At 47.3% G+C, this 18,206-nt stretch overlaps 2 protein-coding genes and 2 long non-coding RNA genes across 9 annotated transcripts in view; 2 read left to right on the top strand and 2 right to left on the bottom strand.

Moving 5' to 3' along the window:
* LOC307225421 overlaps nucleotides 1-6,394 on the top strand; it is a 35,306-nt gene extending 28,912 nt beyond the window's left edge. Inside the window, exon 2 of the long non-coding RNA XR_013842994.1 lies at nucleotides 6,286-6,394. This is a non-coding gene — a long non-coding RNA (uncharacterized lncRNA). The remainder of the gene's footprint in view (nucleotides 1-6,285) is intronic.
* The window catches only part of LOC307225002 (uncharacterized protein), a 50,091-nt gene extending 33,965 nt beyond the window's left edge, over nucleotides 1-16,126 (bottom strand). The window contains exons 1-3 of one of the 5 annotated variants that reach the window (XM_079992548.1): nucleotides 15,999-16,115; nucleotides 13,778-13,922; nucleotides 4,685-4,820 (exon numbers count right to left, since the gene is read on the bottom strand). The gene's annotated coding sequence lies outside the window, so the exon portion shown is untranslated. Of the gene's footprint in view, nucleotides 1-4,684; nucleotides 4,821-5,858; nucleotides 5,982-13,777; nucleotides 13,923-15,998 lie in introns of those variants that run through there. The other 4 variants (XM_079992541.1, XM_079992539.1, XM_079992553.1 and 1 more) reach the window with 4 other exon arrangements.
* The window catches only part of LOC307225351, an 81,733-nt gene that overhangs the window by 36,920 nt on the left and 26,607 nt on the right, over nucleotides 1-18,206 (top strand). The gene's annotated exons all lie outside the window — the stretch shown is intronic.
* LOC307225100 (uncharacterized protein) overlaps nucleotides 1,197-18,206 on the bottom strand; it is a 37,593-nt gene continuing 20,583 nt past the window's right edge. For both annotated transcript variants that reach the window (XM_079992866.1, XM_079992865.1), the window contains exon 2: nucleotides 1,197-3,367. In XM_079992866.1, coding sequence (XP_079848992.1) covers nucleotides 1,937-3,241 — 1,305 coding nt within the window. In that variant the 5' untranslated portion in view covers nucleotides 3,242-3,367 and the 3' untranslated portion in view covers nucleotides 1,197-1,936. The remainder of the gene's footprint in view (nucleotides 3,368-18,206) is intronic.

The raw sequence follows: 18,206 nt of genomic DNA, 5'->3' as shown, positions 1-18,206 counted from the left end.
ATTTTATAACACAAATAAAGAACACAAACAGAAAAACAAACAATACAAACAAAGTCTTGTCATATCCTTATTTTCCTATACATTGTGAAGTGGGCTTCCCCAAGTCCCACCTATCTGATTTTCATTTTACTTCATCTTTAGCAATTTACATATATCATCGTTTCTAACGATCTTTTTTTTTAATCACACTTAAAATAACTTCACATTTTATCACTTACAAATAATACTATTTTAAAATACATTATCTTCTACTTCTAAGCCTGCAGCATATATCCACTTCCAAAGCTATTCTAAGATTTAAATATTAACATATTTTTTTCAAATATTCCTTAAACTTCTCCCTATCTTCTTCCATCATCTCTTCTCTCTGGTCTCAGAGTCTCCTGGTCAGTTCGGCAAGTTTCATATAGTCCATCATCTTCATCTGCCCTTCTTCGATAGTTGGTAAATCTTGTTTCTTCCAATTCTTTGCTAGCAACATTCTCGCAGCTGTTGTGCCATACAGAAAAAAGTAACATCTTTATTCGGTATTTAACCCCCCACTATACCAAGTAAAAATGCTTCTGGTTTTTTAACAAATGTGTTTTTCAATACTTTCATCGGTTCATTATAAATACTTTCCCAGAAGTCTTTTTCCTTGGGGCACGTCCACCACATGTGGTAAAAGGTTCCTTCTTTTTCTTTACATTTCCAGCATTTATTATCATGAGTACGATACATTTTTGCAAACTTCACTGGTGTTAAATACCATCTATACATCATTTTCAACAAGTTTTCTCTTAATACATTACAAGCTGTAAATTTGATTCCTTTGTTCCACAATTTCTCCCAATCTACCATCATGATATTGTGCCCCACATCCCTGGCCCATTCAGTCATTACAGATTTCTCTTGTTCATCTTTCGTATGCCATTCCAGCAATAAATTATACATCTTAGATAGGTTTTTTGGTTTTGTATCTAATAATTCCATTTCCAGTTTGGATTTCTCTCTTTGAAAACCAATTTTCTTGTCCATTTTAAACACTTCATTTATCTGGATGTACTGGAAGCTATCATCTAATTTATCTTTCAACAGATCACAAGATTTTAATCAAAATTGGTCCCCTACTTCCATCAGAATAGCATTATACTTCAACCACGTATCTTTCATATTCAACCTTTTATGGGTCTTAGCTTCTAATGGTGAGCCAAATCACTTCTTTTTCAAGGGTTCTCGCAATGCGTCAGGGAATGGTCTGACGCTGAGTATGGGGGAATGCATTCTCAGGCAGATCAGCTTTCCTGGGAGCTGGAGGGGGGAATTGACCCTCCTCTTTTGCAGTGGTCTCAGAAGCAGGGAGTGAGACCGATACAGAGCAGATTAGACAGGAGTTACCTAGCTAAGAGATAAGGACAAGAGAAACAGACTCAGCTGGCCCTGAAGCAGAAATATGGATTTCTTCGGAGTTAATTGCTGGGAAGAAGAGTGGACACTGAGAGGAACATGTCCCGCACTCCATACATCTAAATGGGTTCTCCCCTGTGAGAGTCCCTAGATGTTTCTTAAACATTCCATTATAATTAAATCACTTTCTGTAATCTTTCCATTTAAACTGCTTCTCCTCATGTCTGTTGATGGTTTGTAGGGTTTTAACTCTTAAAGTTCATCCTGTGCATGAGTCTGTTGATTTAGAACTTCCACTAGAAATGGACCTCTACCTTTATTTAACTTCCTGACACTTATATGGTTTGTCTCTTGTGTGAGTTTGTTAATGTAAATCAAGGGTTCCACTCTGCCTGAAGCTTTACCACTCTCAATGCATTTAAAGGGTTTTTCCCCTGTGTGAGTCCATTGATGTCTTCTAAGGGTTCCATTATCACAATAGCTCTTTCCGCACAATAGCTCTTTCCTCTTCTAAGGGTTTCATTGAAACCAAAGCTCCTCCGCACTCCATTCATTCATATGGTTTCTCCCCTGTGTGAGTCAGTTGATGTCTATTAAGGTGTCCACTCTGACTGAATTTCTTTCCGCACTCCATGCATTTAAATGGTTTTTCCCCTGTGTGAGTCTGTTGATGTCTTCTAAGGTTTCCATGATCACTAAAGCTATTTCCGCACTCCAGACATTTAAATGGTTTCTCCCCTGTGTGAGTCCGTTGATGTGTTCTAAGGTTTCCATTATCACTAAAGCTATTTCCACACTCCATACATTCATATGGTTTCTCCCCTGTGTGAGTCCGTAGATGTCTATTAAGGTGTCCACTCTGATTGAATTTCTTTCCGCACTCCATGCATTTAAATGGTTTCTCCCCTGTGTGAGTCTGTTGATGTCTTCTAAGGTTTCCATTATCACAATAGCTCTTTCCGCACTCTATACATTCATATGGTTTCTCCCCCGTGTGAGTCCGTTGATGTATTCTAAGGGTTCCATTATCACGAAAGCTCTTTCCGCACTCCATACATTTACATGGTTTCTCCCCCGTGTGAGTCCGTTGATGTATTCTAAGGGTTTCATTGAAACTGAAGCTCTTTCCGCACTCCGTACATTCATATGGTTTCTCCCCTGTGTGAGTCATTTGATGCTTTTTGAGGTGTCCACTCTGATGGAATTTCTTTCCGCACTCCATGCATTTAAATGGTTTCTCCCCTGTGTGAGTCCGTTGATGTCGTCTAAGGATTGCATTTAAACTGAAGCTCTTTCCGCACTCCATACATTCATATGGTTTCTCCCCTGTGTGAGTCGCTTGATGTCCTCTAAGGGTTCCATTATCACAAAAGGTCTTTCCACACTCCATACATTTACATGGTTTCTCCCCTGTGTGAGTCAGTTGATGTCTATTAAGGTGTCCACTCTGACTGAATTTCTTTCCGCACTCCATGCATTTAAATGGTTTTTCCCCTGTGTGAGTCTGTTGATGTCTTCTAAGGTTTCCATGATCACTAAAGCTATATCCGCACTCCAGACATTTAAATGGTTTCTCCCCTGTGTGAGTCTGTTGATGTCTTCTAAGGTTTCCAATGAAACGGAAGCTCTTTCCGCACTCCATGCATTTAAATGGTTTTTCCCCTGTGTGAGTCCGTTGATGTATATTGAGGTGTCCACTCTGACTGAAGTTCTTCCCACACTCCTTGCATTTGAATCCTTTCTTGCCCATGTTAGTCGGCTGATGTGTTCTATCAGTGAAAGTCTTTTCACACTCTATACCTTTAAATGGTTTCGCCACTTTTGGGGTTTGTTGATGAGAGCTATGTGTGTTCATTCAATGAAGCATGTTCCACATTTCACACATTTTAATGTCTATATCTAGTGAAACCAAAGGTGCCCTTTCCCCGGAAGTCTGTCTCTCTTCTCCATAACCCTCCTCAGCGTGGGAGGAAAGGAAATCCTGTTTGGGTTTCAAGGAAGAGAACAAAGGAAAAGAGAGCATATCAGATGCCATTAGCACCACCTCATATTTCAACATGTCCTATATTTCCCCTGAATCCTACCCAGGTTCCAAATTTTTAGGAAATGAAGATGCAATTATGTCAAATGATAGTAATGCATCAGCAACCTTTCATTATCCTCAATCATCATTAATAAAGCAGCATGATCTTGGAAAACAGCCTTTTCACATCAATTGTTTTCTCACAGGAAATGCAGCTTCTCTCTCTCCATGAAAAGGCCCTCTCTGTCTCTGGTTCATCGTTCCTTTGGACATTTCCCATCCTTGGCATCATAATCCTCCATCCACCCCTGTTTCCACCTCTAGATCTTCATAAATCACCTGCACAGTCCCAATGGCCTCAGAAAGTCCATGTGGACCATTATATGAGACCCAGGTCTACATCTTTTCCAGGGACTGTGGTCTGGGTCAGTCAGAGAACTAGTGACAAGGCTTGGTGCTTGGGGTCAGCTGAATGGGTGCTCAGGGAAGCTCCTGTTCTGGGAGATGGACCTCTGTCTACATAACTCACGTTGCATGGAGAGAGCAGGAGAAGCAGAAGGAAAGCAGCTGGCAAATGGGAAACACCCCACCCAAATTGTTCCTTATAATAATGATGTGCTGCCTGATCTCGAGCCCCTCTTCTGACACAGGACTACCCTAATCTGGCACTGACAAAGCTGGATATTCAAGGCAAAGGGATAACTCTACTTAGTGGAAACTTCATCCTTGAATATGTAGTACTGATTCATTAACAACCTGAAGTTGTGTTATTTCTTGAGATACGAATTTATTCCTGATCTGAGCGTTTTTCCAATTCTGCTAACTATATGTGAGTCTAGGAGATTGTTATGAAGGAGCAAGATCTGAGACCTAGAGCCCTAAACAGTGTCTCCACCCCCATCCTTCGCTCTGAACACTGAGGTCCTCCTCTGAGGGTCTTCTGCTGGTTCCCTCCCTTCAGAGGTCAAGGAAATGAACAACTACCTGACATTTAGAAGATAGTTGAAGGGAGACATGTATTAGGAGGTTTTCAATGTTTGATGTTTTACTGTCTTTTATGTGTACTGGAAACCCAACCAGATGGGCAGGGTATAAATACTACAATCATTTTATTGTCTTGTGAGTTTTTTGTAGTTATTTTGGAATTCGTAGTGCAATATCAGGTCACGAAATATTTTGGGTGGAGAAAATCACAGGGTTGCCGTAAATGATAATCCCACCCACAAACTCTCATTCACATACAGTCTGTAAATTTGGGAAGGTCACACAGCTCACCTGTACTAATACTGGTAGTCTTTGACCTCCATAGGCACACCCTGTCTGTAGAGCCTCCAGCCACAAGCACTGTCTATCATGAAAATGGGTCCTTTGACTGGGAAGAATCTCAGCTTGTCAGTCACTCTGACGTTGCCTACAAAACGTAAGAGGAACAGAAATGCTTTTGAGGCGCACCTTCTATATCAACCCTGAGATCAATTAAATAGGTTCTGACCCCTGTTTCTGATGACAGGTGTACATTATTCTCATCCTCAATGAACCAGGTAGTGGAAAAGACACTTAAGGATGGAAGCCTGAGAGAGAGGAAATGGTTTCTGGCTGCTTCCCGGGTGGGATTGTGGAAACCAAGAGCCACTTCTGAGAAGGCCTCTCCCCTCCTCTCTTCCTCTCTGGATTTCCTCTCCTCTCCAGGAGGACCCATGGTCGGACTTAGCAGAATCACTGTGTCTGGACAGGGCAGGGGCTTACGGGGTGGGAAGAGGATGGAGCTTGCAGGAAGGAAGGGGTGATGGGGACAGGACCCCCCACTTTCCAGGGATCCTTTTCTGGTTGCCTTGAAGGGGGGGTCGATTCTTGGGTGGGAGGGAGAAGCCAAGGCGGCCACTGCGGAGATTCCTCGTGGGCGCACGATGGAGACGTCTCCCCAAAGACTGGTCTTCCTTCCCCCAACCCCGCCAATGCTGCGCTTCCTTGCCCCGGGGATGCTCCCCTCCCCCTCCCCCGGCTCCCCCCACTCTTGGCCCCCTCCCTCTCTCCCGGAGTCTCCCCTGCACCCAGATGCCCCCTTGGCGCGGCTCACCCCTCGCCATGCGCGACCCATCCCTCCATCCGGAGGGGCCCCCCAAGACGAGATGGGGAGGGACAGGGGGGTCTCTATCTAGGCGTCTCTCGCGCCCGTTAACCCTTTCATGGTCTGCCTCTCTCCGCGCGGAGGGCACAGGGTCCCAGGGATACCTGCGCGGGGGAAACGGGGCCGGGGAGTCCTCGTGGGACCCCGTGGGTGGGCGCCCCATGTCCACCCCTGCCGAGGAAAGCCCCCTTCGCTGCAGGCGTGCAGGGATCCAGGCCCTGCCGGGGGGGCTCACGGAAGGCGCTTTGGGGAGCTGGCGCGGAGTCCCTCTCTGGGTCCCTCTCTCCCCTCTCCCCCCCCCCCCCGCCGCGACCCCTTTACCTCTTTGTCCTCGATCCCGATTCTCCTTTCCTTTCCTTTCCTTTCCGAAAGGGCGCGCCCCTAGAGCTATGGCGCTGAGCGGCAATCCGGCGTAGAAGCTCCACTTCCGCGAGAAACTGGCAGTTTGGGAGGAGACTCACCCCCCCCCCCCGGAACAGAAGCCGGATTGGAGGAGGAGGAGGAGGAGGAGGAGGATCCTGATACTTCCAAAGGAGAAGCCCAGGACAGCCTTGCAGCTTGAGGGATGTCTCAATACTATTATGGTTCTTATTGGAAGAGGGTAGTTAAAAATGTGTGGGAAACTGGTTTTGTTGACAGGGGTGGGTGACGGGTCCATGTTCCTGAATGCCAAAGACTCCTACTTTGGGACAAATCTGTGATGCATCAAAGATGCTGTGGAAAAATGTATTGTGGGAAATGGGGAGAGGTCTTAAAAATCCATGCAACCATCTTCTCGGGATTCCTACTCTTGGTGTGTTTGAACCTTGTTGCAACAAATAAAGATCAGGTCAACTGACCTCCGTTTGCATCTTTAACTTGGCTGGATTCTCCTTCTTCTGCTGACCGGAGGGACCCCCGGGGAGTGGCACCCTGAGGAGATGGGCAGCGGAGGAAATCCGCACCCCGGGATATTTTCCTTCTCAACTCTTTCCCACCTGAGTCTCACCCCCCTACCTAAAAGCCAGACACAGCACAATGTGACAGGACTGTGACTCCTGCCATCAAGATGCAAAATAGGACCCCCTCCCCCCCCGGATCAAAGCAACCCCGGGATGCTGAGGTCCCCCAGTCCTTGAAATGAAAAGGGGGGGGGGGCCTCGGGAAACCTTCCGGGATCAGGCGGGGAGGGGGCTGCCCGGCTCCAGAAGCTCCTTCTCGCTGGTTCCTCCCCATCGCCCTCCTGCTGCCTGCCTCCCCTCCGCTTCTACTGGTCCTTTGCAAGCTCTAGTCCCTCCGGCCCCCCTCAAATTCCTTCTAAAAGCCCCACATTGCACGGGGCAGCCTCACCTGCAGCGAAACAAAACGCAGCTGCCCTGCAGAGTGGAGCCAGGCTGGGGCGCACAGTGGGGACCCCAGAAATGTGTCCCTAGAAGAAATGCGCCTCCTTCCTTCTCTGGTGTTCAAGTGCTGTCGGTGGGCTTCCCAGAAGAGGCCTCCGCTTGGCCCCTGAGAGGACAGGGGCCCCTTGGGCCTGATCCTGCAGGGCTCACCTGATTTTCTGATGCACGTGAACCCTCCTTTGTCCTTCAGGGAGAACAGGATTTCCCAAATTTGGGTCTGCAGCTGTTTTTGGACTACAGCTCCCATCACCCCTAGCAGGCAAGACCAGTGGTCAGGGATGATGGGAATTGTAGTCAGGCTCTCCAGGTGGCTCTGGCAAGTGAGCCCAGCTGCATGTGGTCAGGGTGGGGGGGAATTCCTTCCTGGTGTTATGTAAATTACAGGGGAGGGGGTTACCATCTGACATTAACCCCTGGGACGAGGAACCCCAAACCCCTCTCCCCTCAGTCGCAAATCCGTGACTCACACATCTTATAAATACAAGAAAACACGGTGTCTGCATTTTATGGATTGGATTTATGAATGGGATTTATGAATAACCGAAGCTCACCAATCAAGAGCGCTATGTTTTGACAGCTAGCCAATGGGGGAATCCGTAGACGGCTGAAACTGCCTCCAAACCAGACTTTCAGGTCAGCCTTTGTACAATTCTCTCAGCGCCCTCCTGCTGCTCAGACTATGGGCAAAGTAGATTAAATGTAGCCATTTTGGTTTCGATTGCCTAAAGTTGCTACAATGTTACAAAGATTGTGTCTGAATGTATCCTTTCAGCTTGACAGCTCAGGAAAAGATACCTAAATTTGTAAATTCATATAAAATCCATACTTTAACCGATTCTTCCCATTCCAACACCATTTTCACTCTTTAGAAAAAGTAAATTTAGGCTTCACCCTCCTCCATGACCCTGGAAGCGGATAGTCACGTAGGGAGTGAGAACAGGGCCTCCTGCCATAATCCCCTGAGCGTGAGAGCATGTACACTTCGCCCCACCCAGGGAGTGACCAAGGGGCGACAACAGACTTCCACAGAGGCAGCTGACCAAGCCAGGTGTCGCAGGAAACCCCCCTCCCCCAATCATTTAGTTTGTAGAAACTTGGCACACACACACTCACACACTACATACGCTACGCTTCTGTTATAAATTCATACAAAATCAACCATACATTAGATCCGCACCGTTCCACTTCTTTTTACTTCATGAAGGAAGCACTACAAATTGGGGAAGGTTTGATACAGGGCAGCCATAATGCCTTGAGCGTACCAGCAGATACACAGGAGCACTGACCAGTTGGCATGGCAACCTTGATGGTCCCAGACAGAAGACCATCAAGGACACAATGGACTTGCATATGGGAGTAGATTCAACACGGACTGGAACAAAGGACAATGATCACATCTCCCCTCTGTGGGCAGGAAACTGTCAACTCCCCTTTGTCTTCTGGAAGAGACTCATGGGGAGGGGGAAAGAGGAACCAGCAAGGTGTCAAGATACTCAGGTTACTTCCACAACCCCTCCCTCAACCCCTCCTGTTTGTGATGTGTCAATGATGTAGTCATGATGTAGTTGTGATGTAGTTCCAGGGGTGGAGTTTGGGGGATTAGTAGCTAATAAAAGTTGGGGTCTTCTTTTGTTCGGGACTTCCATTTTGCTTCATCTTGTGGTGGGTGGGAGTCCTGTCATGACAGTTTCCAATAAAGGCCAAGCCTACAGGCTGCTGTTTTGCTCCAAATTGTCCTGGTTGGTGTCTTTTTTGTCCAAGGGAGCCCTGGGAGAAGCCCTGAGGGCAAGGATGTAATTTGATTATGAATTTATTTCAATTAATTGATTGTGATTTTATGTAAACTGTGTTACATTTACTGTTGTTAGCCACTCTGAGCCTGGCTTCGGCAAGGGGGGGCGGGATATAAATATTATATTATTATTATTATTATTATTATTATTATTATTATTATTATTATTATTACAGTGGTACTTCGTCTTAGCTTCAAGTTACAGACTCCGCTAACCCAGAAATAGTACCTCGGGGTAAGAACTATGCTTCAGGATGAGAACAGAAATTGTCTGGCGGTGGCGCAGCAGCGGGAGGCTCCATTAGCTAAAGTGGTACCTCAGGTTAAGAACAGTTTCAGGTTAAGAATGGACCTCCGGAATGAATTAAGTACTTAACCCGAGGTACTACTGTATTGTGTTGATAGTTTTCTTGTTCTTTGGGTGATGGGTACCGGAGAGGTGTCCAGAGATGTATCTGATAGAGTGACCAACTGTTGCACTTCTGTAACCCTTTCATACCCCTCACTATTTGGGATATACTAGTGAAGATGCTACTCGAAAAGTATTCTGGGGGAAGGGGGGAAGTTTTAAAAGTCGATGTAAATTGACCTAAAAGAGCTCTCCAAACGGGGTGATTGGGCTGAAAATACAGTTCATTGTCAACGAGATTAAAGTGATGCATGTTGGGGGGTAGGGAAACACCCTCTTAATGTCATGTGCAGGATCATGGGGTCTGAAACAGGTTTCTCTGTGTGCTCTAGGAGACCAGGGGAGAGGGTAACTGGTCGCAGCAGGAGGGGGAGACTCCCTGGATACTTCAGCAGCCGGCCTTCTCTGGGTCTCCTGGCCCCCTCCCCTCCTCCCTCTTGAGTCTGAACTGCTCTCTGTCCCAGCCTCTTCCTGCTCAGCAAACCCTGTTTCCTCCTCAGCTTGCAACACCTCCCCTCCTGTTCTGCTCCATTTTCTCCCTCTTTCTGCTCATCGCCATCCCACAACCAGCCCCAAGGCTCTAAGACTTCTTCCCATGGGAGTCCCCCAGCTGGTGCCTCCCCCTCCCCTTGCCAGTCCATGACAGCAACAGCAGTAACAAGAGTAAAATCAGTAGGATAGCAATATGCACTGTGGTTCTCTGGCAGGAAGACTCCCTAGCAGCATGATTGATTAATAACTTCTGGGACTAGGGAAAAATATTATCCTCCCAAAACCCCAGAATAAGCAGTAGCTCTGAGGTTCCCATAAGTGGTTCATGACTGAAGATGGGGCCGTCAGGAGACTTTCCTGGTACCTGCAACCCATCCTTCCCCCTCTTGCAGTTGGGCTTCGGGGGGGGGGGAGGAATCTCCCATTACATTTTAAGTTTTCTTCAGAATGTGCAGGGGGCAGGGATGAATTTCTGTTGAATAAGTAATGTTTGGAGATCATGCGGTGGTGGGGGTGAGAGAGTTTGGTGTAAAAACCACTCTGACACAAAAATACCCATCTTGCATGCTTGAGTACAGCAACTTCAAGGCCTGAACCAAGAATCGGCAGGATAGGGGCCACGTGTAGAGCAAATCCCACGTTGAGGTCAAAAACACACACAGAGGCAGCAGGACTTTTTCAGTAATAGTTTACTGAGTTTTCAAAGCATACAGTTCTCACTGGGTCCCCAGTGAGGCACAAAACTTAGCTCCTGAGAACAAATCCAGTTTCAGCCGTAAAAAAATACAGCACACAGGATATCTAAGTCAGGCACACAAATCAGCAGAAGGGAGCAAGGGAGGAAAGAGGCTGGAAGGACGAAGGGCAATGGAGGTGTGTCTTTCACTTCCTGTCGTCCAGAAACTCGGCATCTGCTGGGGCTTCACGAAGAAAAGCCTTCTGCCGGCTGTGATCTGTGGTGTGTTGCCGTATCAGTTGTTTTTTTGTTTTGCTTTCCCCCCCAAAAAATTATTCAATTTATAACACAAATAAAGAACACAAACAGAAAAACAAACAAATTCTTGCCATATCTTTATTTTCCTAAAGATTGTTAAGTGGGCTTCCCCAAGTCCCACCTATCTGATTTTCATTTTACTTCATCTTTAGCAGTTTAAATATATCATCGTTTCTAACTATCTTTTTTTTTTAAATCACAATTAAAATAACTTCACAAATAATATTATTTTAAAATACACTGTCTTCTACTTTTAACCCTACAGCCTATCCACTTCATTCATCTAGTTGTACTGGAACCAATCATCTAATTTATCTTTCAACTGATCATAAGATTTCAATCTAAATTGGTCCCCTACTTCCATCAGAATCTCATTATACTTCAACCACGTATCGTTCATATTCAACCTTTTATGGGTCTTAGCTTCCAATGGTGAGCCAGATCACTTGTTTTTCAAGGCTTCTCGTGATGCGTCAGGGAATGGTCTGACGCTGAGTATGAGGGAATGCATTCTCAGGCAGATCAGCTTTCCTGGGAGTTGGAGGGGGGTGGGAATTGACCCTCCTTTTTTGCAGTGGTCTCAGAAGCAGGGAGTGACACCGATACAGAGCAGATTAGACAGGAGTTACCTAGCTAAGAGATAAGGACAAGAGAAACAGACTCAGCTGGCCCTGAAGCAGGAATACGGATTTCTTCGGAGATCATTGCTGGGAAGAAGAGTGGACACTGAGAGGAACATGTCCCGCACTCCATACATTTAAATGGGTTCTCCCTTGTGAGACTCCCTAGATGTTTCTTAAACGTTCCATTATACCTAAAGCACTTTCTGTAATCTTTCCATTTAAATTGCTTCTCCTCATTTCTGTTGATGGTTTGTAGGGTTTGAACTCTTAAAGTTCATCCTGTGCATGAGTCTGTTGATTTAGAACTTCCACTAGTACTGGACTTCAACCTCTATCTAACATCCTGACATTTATATGGTTTGTCTCTTGTGTGAGCTTGTTAATGTAAATCAAGGATTCCACTCTGACTGAAGCTCCTTCCAGAGGCCAAACGTTTAAATGATTTCTCCCATGTGGGTCTGCTGATGTTTTCTAAGATTTCCACTCTGACTGAAGCTCTTTCCACATTCCATATATTTAAATGGTTTCTCCCCTGTGTGAGTCTGTAGATGAATATTGAAGTGTCCACTCTGACTGAAGCTCTTTCCACACTCCATACATTTAAATGGTTTCTCCCCTGTGTGAATCTGTTGATGTCTTCTGAGGTTTGCATTGAAACTGAAGCACTTTCCACACTCCACACATTTAAATGGTTTCTCCCTTGTATGAGACTGTTGATGTCTTCTATGTTTTCCATTATCACTGAAGCTCTTTCCACACTCCATGCATTTAAATGGTTTCTCCCCTGTGTGAGTTCGTTGATGTCTTCTAAGTTTTCCATTATTACTGAAGCTCTTTCCACACTCCGTACATTTAAATGGTTTTGCCCCTGTGTGAGTCCATTGATGTATTTTAAGCTTTCCAGTATCGCGAAAGCTCTTTCCACACTCCATACATTTAAATGGTTTCTCCCCTGTGTGAGTCTGTAGATGAATATTGAAGTTTCCACTCTGACAGAAGCTCTTTCCACACTCCATACATTTAAATGGTTTCTCCCCTGTGTGAGTTTGTTGATGTCTTCTAAGTTTTGCATTATCACTGAAGCTCTTTCCACACTCCGTACATTTAAATGGTTTCGCCCCTGTGTGAGTCCATTGATGTATTTTAAGCTTTCCAGTATCGCGAAAGCTCTTTCCACACTCCATACATTTAAATGGTTTCTCTCCTGTGTGAGTCTGTAGATGAATATTGAAGTTTCCACTCTGACGGAAGCTCTTTCCACACTCCATACATTTAAATGGTTTCTCCCCTGTGTGAATCTGTTGATGTCTTCTGAGGGTTGCATTGAAACCGAAGCTCTTTCCACACTCCACACATTTAAATGGTTTCTCCCTTGTATGAGACCGTTGATGTCTTCTAAGTTTTCCATTATCACTGAAGCTCTTTCCGCACTCCATGCATTTAAATGGTTTCTCCCCTGTGTGAGTTCGTTGATGTTTTGTAACGGTTCCACTATGACTAAAGCTCTTTCCACACTCCATACATTTATATGGTTTCTCCCCTGTGTGAGTCCGTTGATGTGTTCTAAGGTCTCCATTCTGACTGAAGGCCTTTCCACACTCTATACATTTAAATGGTTTCTCCCCTATGTAAGTGCGCTGATGTGTTCTAAGGGTTCTATTATCACCAAAGCTTTTTCCACACTCCATACATTTAAATGGTTTCTCCCCTGTGTGAGCCCGTTGATATATATTGAGGTGTCCACTCTTACTGGATTTCTTACCACACTCCTTGCATTTTAATCCTTTCTTGCCCATGTGAGTCCGCTGATGTGTTCCACTTTCAGTGAAACTTTTCCCACATTGCATACCTTTCAATGGTTTCTCCCTTGTTGGAGTTTGTTGATGTGAACTATTTGTGCTCATTCAATGAAGCATATTCCGCATTTCACACATTAAAATTTCTATTCCTAATGAAACAAAAGGTGCCCCATCACCTGTCTTCTCCATCTCCTTCTTCAGAGTGGGTGGAAAGGGAATGCTGTTTGGGTTTCAAGGAAGAGAACTAAGGGAAAGAGAACACATCAAGCTCCATTAGCATCTTCTCCTACTTCAACGTCTCCTACATTCCCTCACCTCCTACCCATGTTCCCAGTTTTTAGGAAGTGAAGTTGCTATGTCAAATGATAGTAATTCATGAGCAAGTTTCGAAATCCTCAATCAATGTTAATAAAGCAGCTTGATTTTTTAAAGAATGATGTGCTGTCTGATCTCGTGCCCGTTTTCTGACACAGGACTATCCTAAAATGACACTGAAAAGCAGGGTATTCAAGGCAAACAGATAAATTGTACTTAGTGGAATATGTAGTACCTTTAATATGTAGTATTGATTTATTGATGGACTGAAGTTGTGTTATTTCTGAGGACATGAATTTATTCTTGTTGTCTCAAATATCATAATCATATGATGCCATGGGGTATTAGGGGAGCGTTAGTACATGGGGGAAATGTCATGCACATTATGGGGAAATTTATCCACCATTGGTCCCCACCCTGCACTCAGCTCTCACCTGTGGCTTCCAGAAGCTGTCAGCATGCAACAGGGGCCACAATCCCAGGAACAGCTTCAATCGGCCGGCTAAACCAGGTGAGGATACCTGATGGGTCTCAAATCCTTGGTGTATTTGGGAATTCTGTTGCAGGTGAAGGCAGGCCCTGATGTATGGAGAGGATGAGAACAACAGTGAATCCCACAGTCAAGAAGGCAGATTCTGCCCCTGCTGCAGAGGAAAGTGAGGGCAGATGGGGCTCGTCAACCAGGGAAGGGAACTCCTCAAGAAGGAAAACTCTGGTCGTAATACTTTGGTGCACTCCTTCACTTCCTCTTGAGTTATCTTCAGGAGAAGAAAATGCTAAGAAGGAAAACCTAAACAAATCCAGAGTGGACTCTTTAAGACGGTTGGATGGTGCCCTGCACACCTCCTTCAAGCAACTCCTGCAGCCAAGCTGGTGCCTAACATACTACTCTGCTTTCCTTGGGACCATATGGGCAAGCGATGGGCTGCATCTCACAACGGTTGGGAGAAACAGACCAGACAAGAAAGGAGGAGGAGTGGCGTTATATGTCAGGGATGTGTATACCTGTGAAGAGATCCAAGATTTAGAAGCTCAAAGCCAAAGTGAGAGCATTTGGGTCAAAATTAAGGGAGAGAAGAATAACAGAGACCTCATTGTGGGAGTTTACTATAGATCCCCAAGCCAAACGGAGGACATAGATCAGGGGCCTGCAACCTTTAAGACAAAAAGAGCCACTTGGACCCATTTCTGAAGGAAAAAAACCTGGAAGCCGCAAAACCATTGCGACATTTAAAACAAATATATCTCCGGAGCCGTGATCTGACAGCGGGCGGGAAGGTGATGTTGGGACGTGACTTAACGCATGCACCGCCCCCATGCGACGTCACAGCCAGTACAGCGCCCGCCACAGTGGGGAGTGTTGGGGCGCACAATGTGCCTCCTCCCCTCGCTAGTATCCGCCCCGGAGCCGTGGCAAAGGTGTAAAAGAGCCACATGCGGCTCCGGAGCCGCGGGTTGCTGACCCCTGACATAGATGATGCCTTCCTGGAACAGATGGCCAAGCATGCAAAAGGAAGGGAGATAGTAGTAATGGGGGACTTCAATTACCCGGATATTTGTTGGATGACAAACTCAGCCAAGAGCATAAGGTTGAACAGATTCATCACTGGCCTTGCAGACAACTTCATTGTCCAGAAAGTGGGAGAAGCAACAAGAGGAACAGCCATTTTAGATCTGGTCTGGGTTGGTTCTTTCTGGAATGGCTACCTGTCTGGCACTCAGGTATCAGGATGCCAGCAGAGGGGCTGCTGAATAGCTGAGCTCACATGCATATAGGAATTTCTGAAGTTACTCCAGTGAGCCAGTACATAGAGACATTTATCAGTGAATTCCTACATTTGGTATTGTGCAGGAGAGGCCCTTTGAATAGATAGGAAGAAACTATGATGAAGTGCTGTGTGGGAAGAAATCACAAAAGTGATGGTGCTGGTTTTGGCAGTGGGCTGCATGTGCATGAGATCTGCGGGAGCGGCAACCACCCCCAACCTATACATAGATTCCTGCAACAGTCTGGACAGGGCAGGGGCCTATGGGGTGGGAAGACGATAGAGGTTGCAGGAAGGAAGGGGTGTGGGGACTGGACCCCCCACTTTCCAGGGATCCCTCTGGGTGCCTTGAAGCGGTGGCCAATTCCTGGGTGGGAGGGGGAAACCAAAGCGACCCCTCCAGAGAATCCCCGCGGGTGCCACCACGGAGTCGTGTCCCCAAAGACTGGTCTACCTAGCACTCCCCCCCTTTCCTGCCCCAGGGATGCTCCCCCTCCCCACTTCCTCGACCCCCCTCCCTCTGTCCCAGAGTCTCCCCTGCACCCACAGGCACCACTTGGCGCTGCTTACCCCACGCCCTGCGCCCCCATCTCTCTGTCCGGAGGCCCCCCCCCCAAGACGAGCAGCGAAGGACAGGGGGGTCTCTATCCAGGCGTCCCTCACGCCCGTTAACCCTTTCATGGCCCACCTCTCTCCGCGCGGGACCCACAGAGTCCCAGGGATGCCTGCGCGGGGAAATGGGGCGAGGGGGCTTCGTTGGGATCCCCTGGGTGGGCTTCCTAAGGGTCCAAGGAAAACGCGTGCAGGGATCCAGATCCACGAAAGCCGCTTTGGGGAGCTGGAGGGGGTCTCTGGATCCTTCTCTCGCCTCCCCCCGCGACCCCTTTACCTCTTTGTCCTCGCTCGCGATTCTCCTTTCCTTTCCTGCAACATCCACGTGGGTGGGGGGATTTACCTGCCGCCCCTCCTCCCCTCTCCGAAAGCGCGCGCCCCTAGAGCAACCTGCAGAGCAGCAGTCCGGCGCAAAAGCTCCACTTGCGGGAGAAGCAGGCAGTTTGGGAAGGGGGCTCACCCCCCACATTCCCGGAGCAGGAGCCGGATGGCGAGGAGGAGGAGCAACATATTGGGGAGGGGATTTGGGGTTTGCGGTGGCGGGGTGTGGGAAGGATGTGCCGGGTGGGGTGGAATTGGGGGGGGGGAGGAGAGGAAAGTTCCACCCTCCCCTCTTCCTTCTGTGAATCAGGAGATGGGGGCTGGGCTGATCCCGGCAATCCAGCTGCAAAGTGGGGTGTCCCCCCCCCCACAATGTTTATATTGCAAAATCCTTCCCTCCCCCACCCCACGCCACGAGCTTAGATCCCTCCGTGTTTTAGGTATTGCTGCTCTTAAATCGGGGGGGGGGGCAGTCAAGGCAGAAATCCATCGGGATGGTGGGTTGAATCCTGATACTTTCCAAGGTGAAGCGCAGGAAAGCCTTGCAGCTAGGGGGATGTGTGAATACTGTTGCGGTGCTTTGGGGAAGAGGGTAGTTAAAAGGTGTGGGAAAGTGGGGTTGTGGTGGAGCGATGAACCCCAAAGGACTGAGAATGCACTATGAACAGGACTGGCCCACTCTAGCCTCACCCCCTTACCTAAAAGCCTGACACCCCGCAATGTGACAGGATTGTGACTCCTGCCCTCAGCAAGCAAAATAGCCCCATTCCTTGAAATGGAGGGAGCCGTGGGCTGTGGCTCTGTCTGTGTGTCTCAGGCAAAGGGGGGGGGGCTGCTCTGTGTGTTTTGCTAGCAGTTAAAATGCACATTTTTGAGGGGAAAGCTTTCTGTTTCTGCGCTTTGCATTGAGACTTGTGTTTCCAGCTCAGCCAGGAGAGCTGGGGCTGGAGGGCCAGCTGTATGTTTTTTTTTGTGTGTGTGTGTGTGTGTGTGAGAGAGAGAGAGAGAGAGAGAGAGAGAGGAAAACACCCCCGGCTGAGGGCTGGGGCTGCAGAGATCGGGCTCATTCCCCCCTTGGCACAACTGCGAGTTCTCTGCCCAGGACTGGCGGGCTGTGCAGCCGAGGGGGGCATTTATTTATGAGTCTTTTTTCTTTCTATAGTCTCTTTTCAAGGTACTACTTTATTTTATCTGCAACATGTTGGAAGGGCAGGGAGTCCCCCTTGTGTAACAACTTAAGCAGGAGGGCATAAGGGGGGGGGGTCACACTCACAGGAGGAATGGACTCCGTTACAAGGCATGGTGAATAATTTTGGCAAATTCAATCGCAAATATGGTGGAGCGATGAACCCCAAACGACTGAGAACTCCCTGCGAACTCCCGGGCTCGTGGGATCTGGACCTAACCAACCAGGTCTTTTGAAGCGTGGCAAAACACCCTGGATGTTCGGAGCAGTTTGCAAACGCACACTCCTGGGTAGCGGTCCTGAGAGAGAGCCCTACGTGGCTACAGAAGTTGAAAGGACAGTATTGCACCTCGCTGATGGTGCAGTGGACACTGAAGGAGGCAAAAGTAATCAAACCCCAAAAGAAAGAGCACTTTTCCAGAGGAGAGGTGAAAACGAAATAACCAATGTGGCCCCCAATGGTTCCCACTGTTACGGAATGGGGGGGCATACAAACAGAGGTTTCCTCCTGAGTAAACCACATAGGTCCGTATAGTGAAAGCCATGGTTTTCCCAGTAGTGATGTATGGAAGTGAAAGCTGGACCATCAAGAAGGCTGATCGCCGAAAAATTGATGCTTTTGAATTATGGTGCTGGAGGAGACTCTTGAGAGTCCCATGGACTGCAAGAAGATCATACGTATCCATTCTTAAGGAAATCAGCCCTGAGTGCTCCCTGGAAGGACAGGTCCTGAAGCTGAGGCTCCAAGACTCTGGCCACCTCATGAGAAGAGAAGACTCCCTGGAAAAGACCCTGATGTTGGGGAAAATTGAGGGCACAAGAAGAAGGGGACGACAGAGGACAAGGTGGTTGGACAGTGTTCTCGAAGCTACAAACATGAATCTGACCAAACTGCGGGAGGCAGTGGAAGACAGGAGTGCCTGGCGTGCTCTGGTCCATGGGGTCACGAAGAGTTGGACACGACTAAAGGACTAAACA

This window comes from Podarcis cretensis, assembly GCF_951804945.1.
Source record: "Podarcis cretensis genome assembly, chromosome: 10".
Lineage (NCBI taxonomy): Eukaryota > Metazoa > Chordata > Lepidosauria > Squamata > Lacertidae > Podarcis > Podarcis cretensis.
This window is presented reverse-complemented; position numbering and strand designations above follow the sequence as displayed.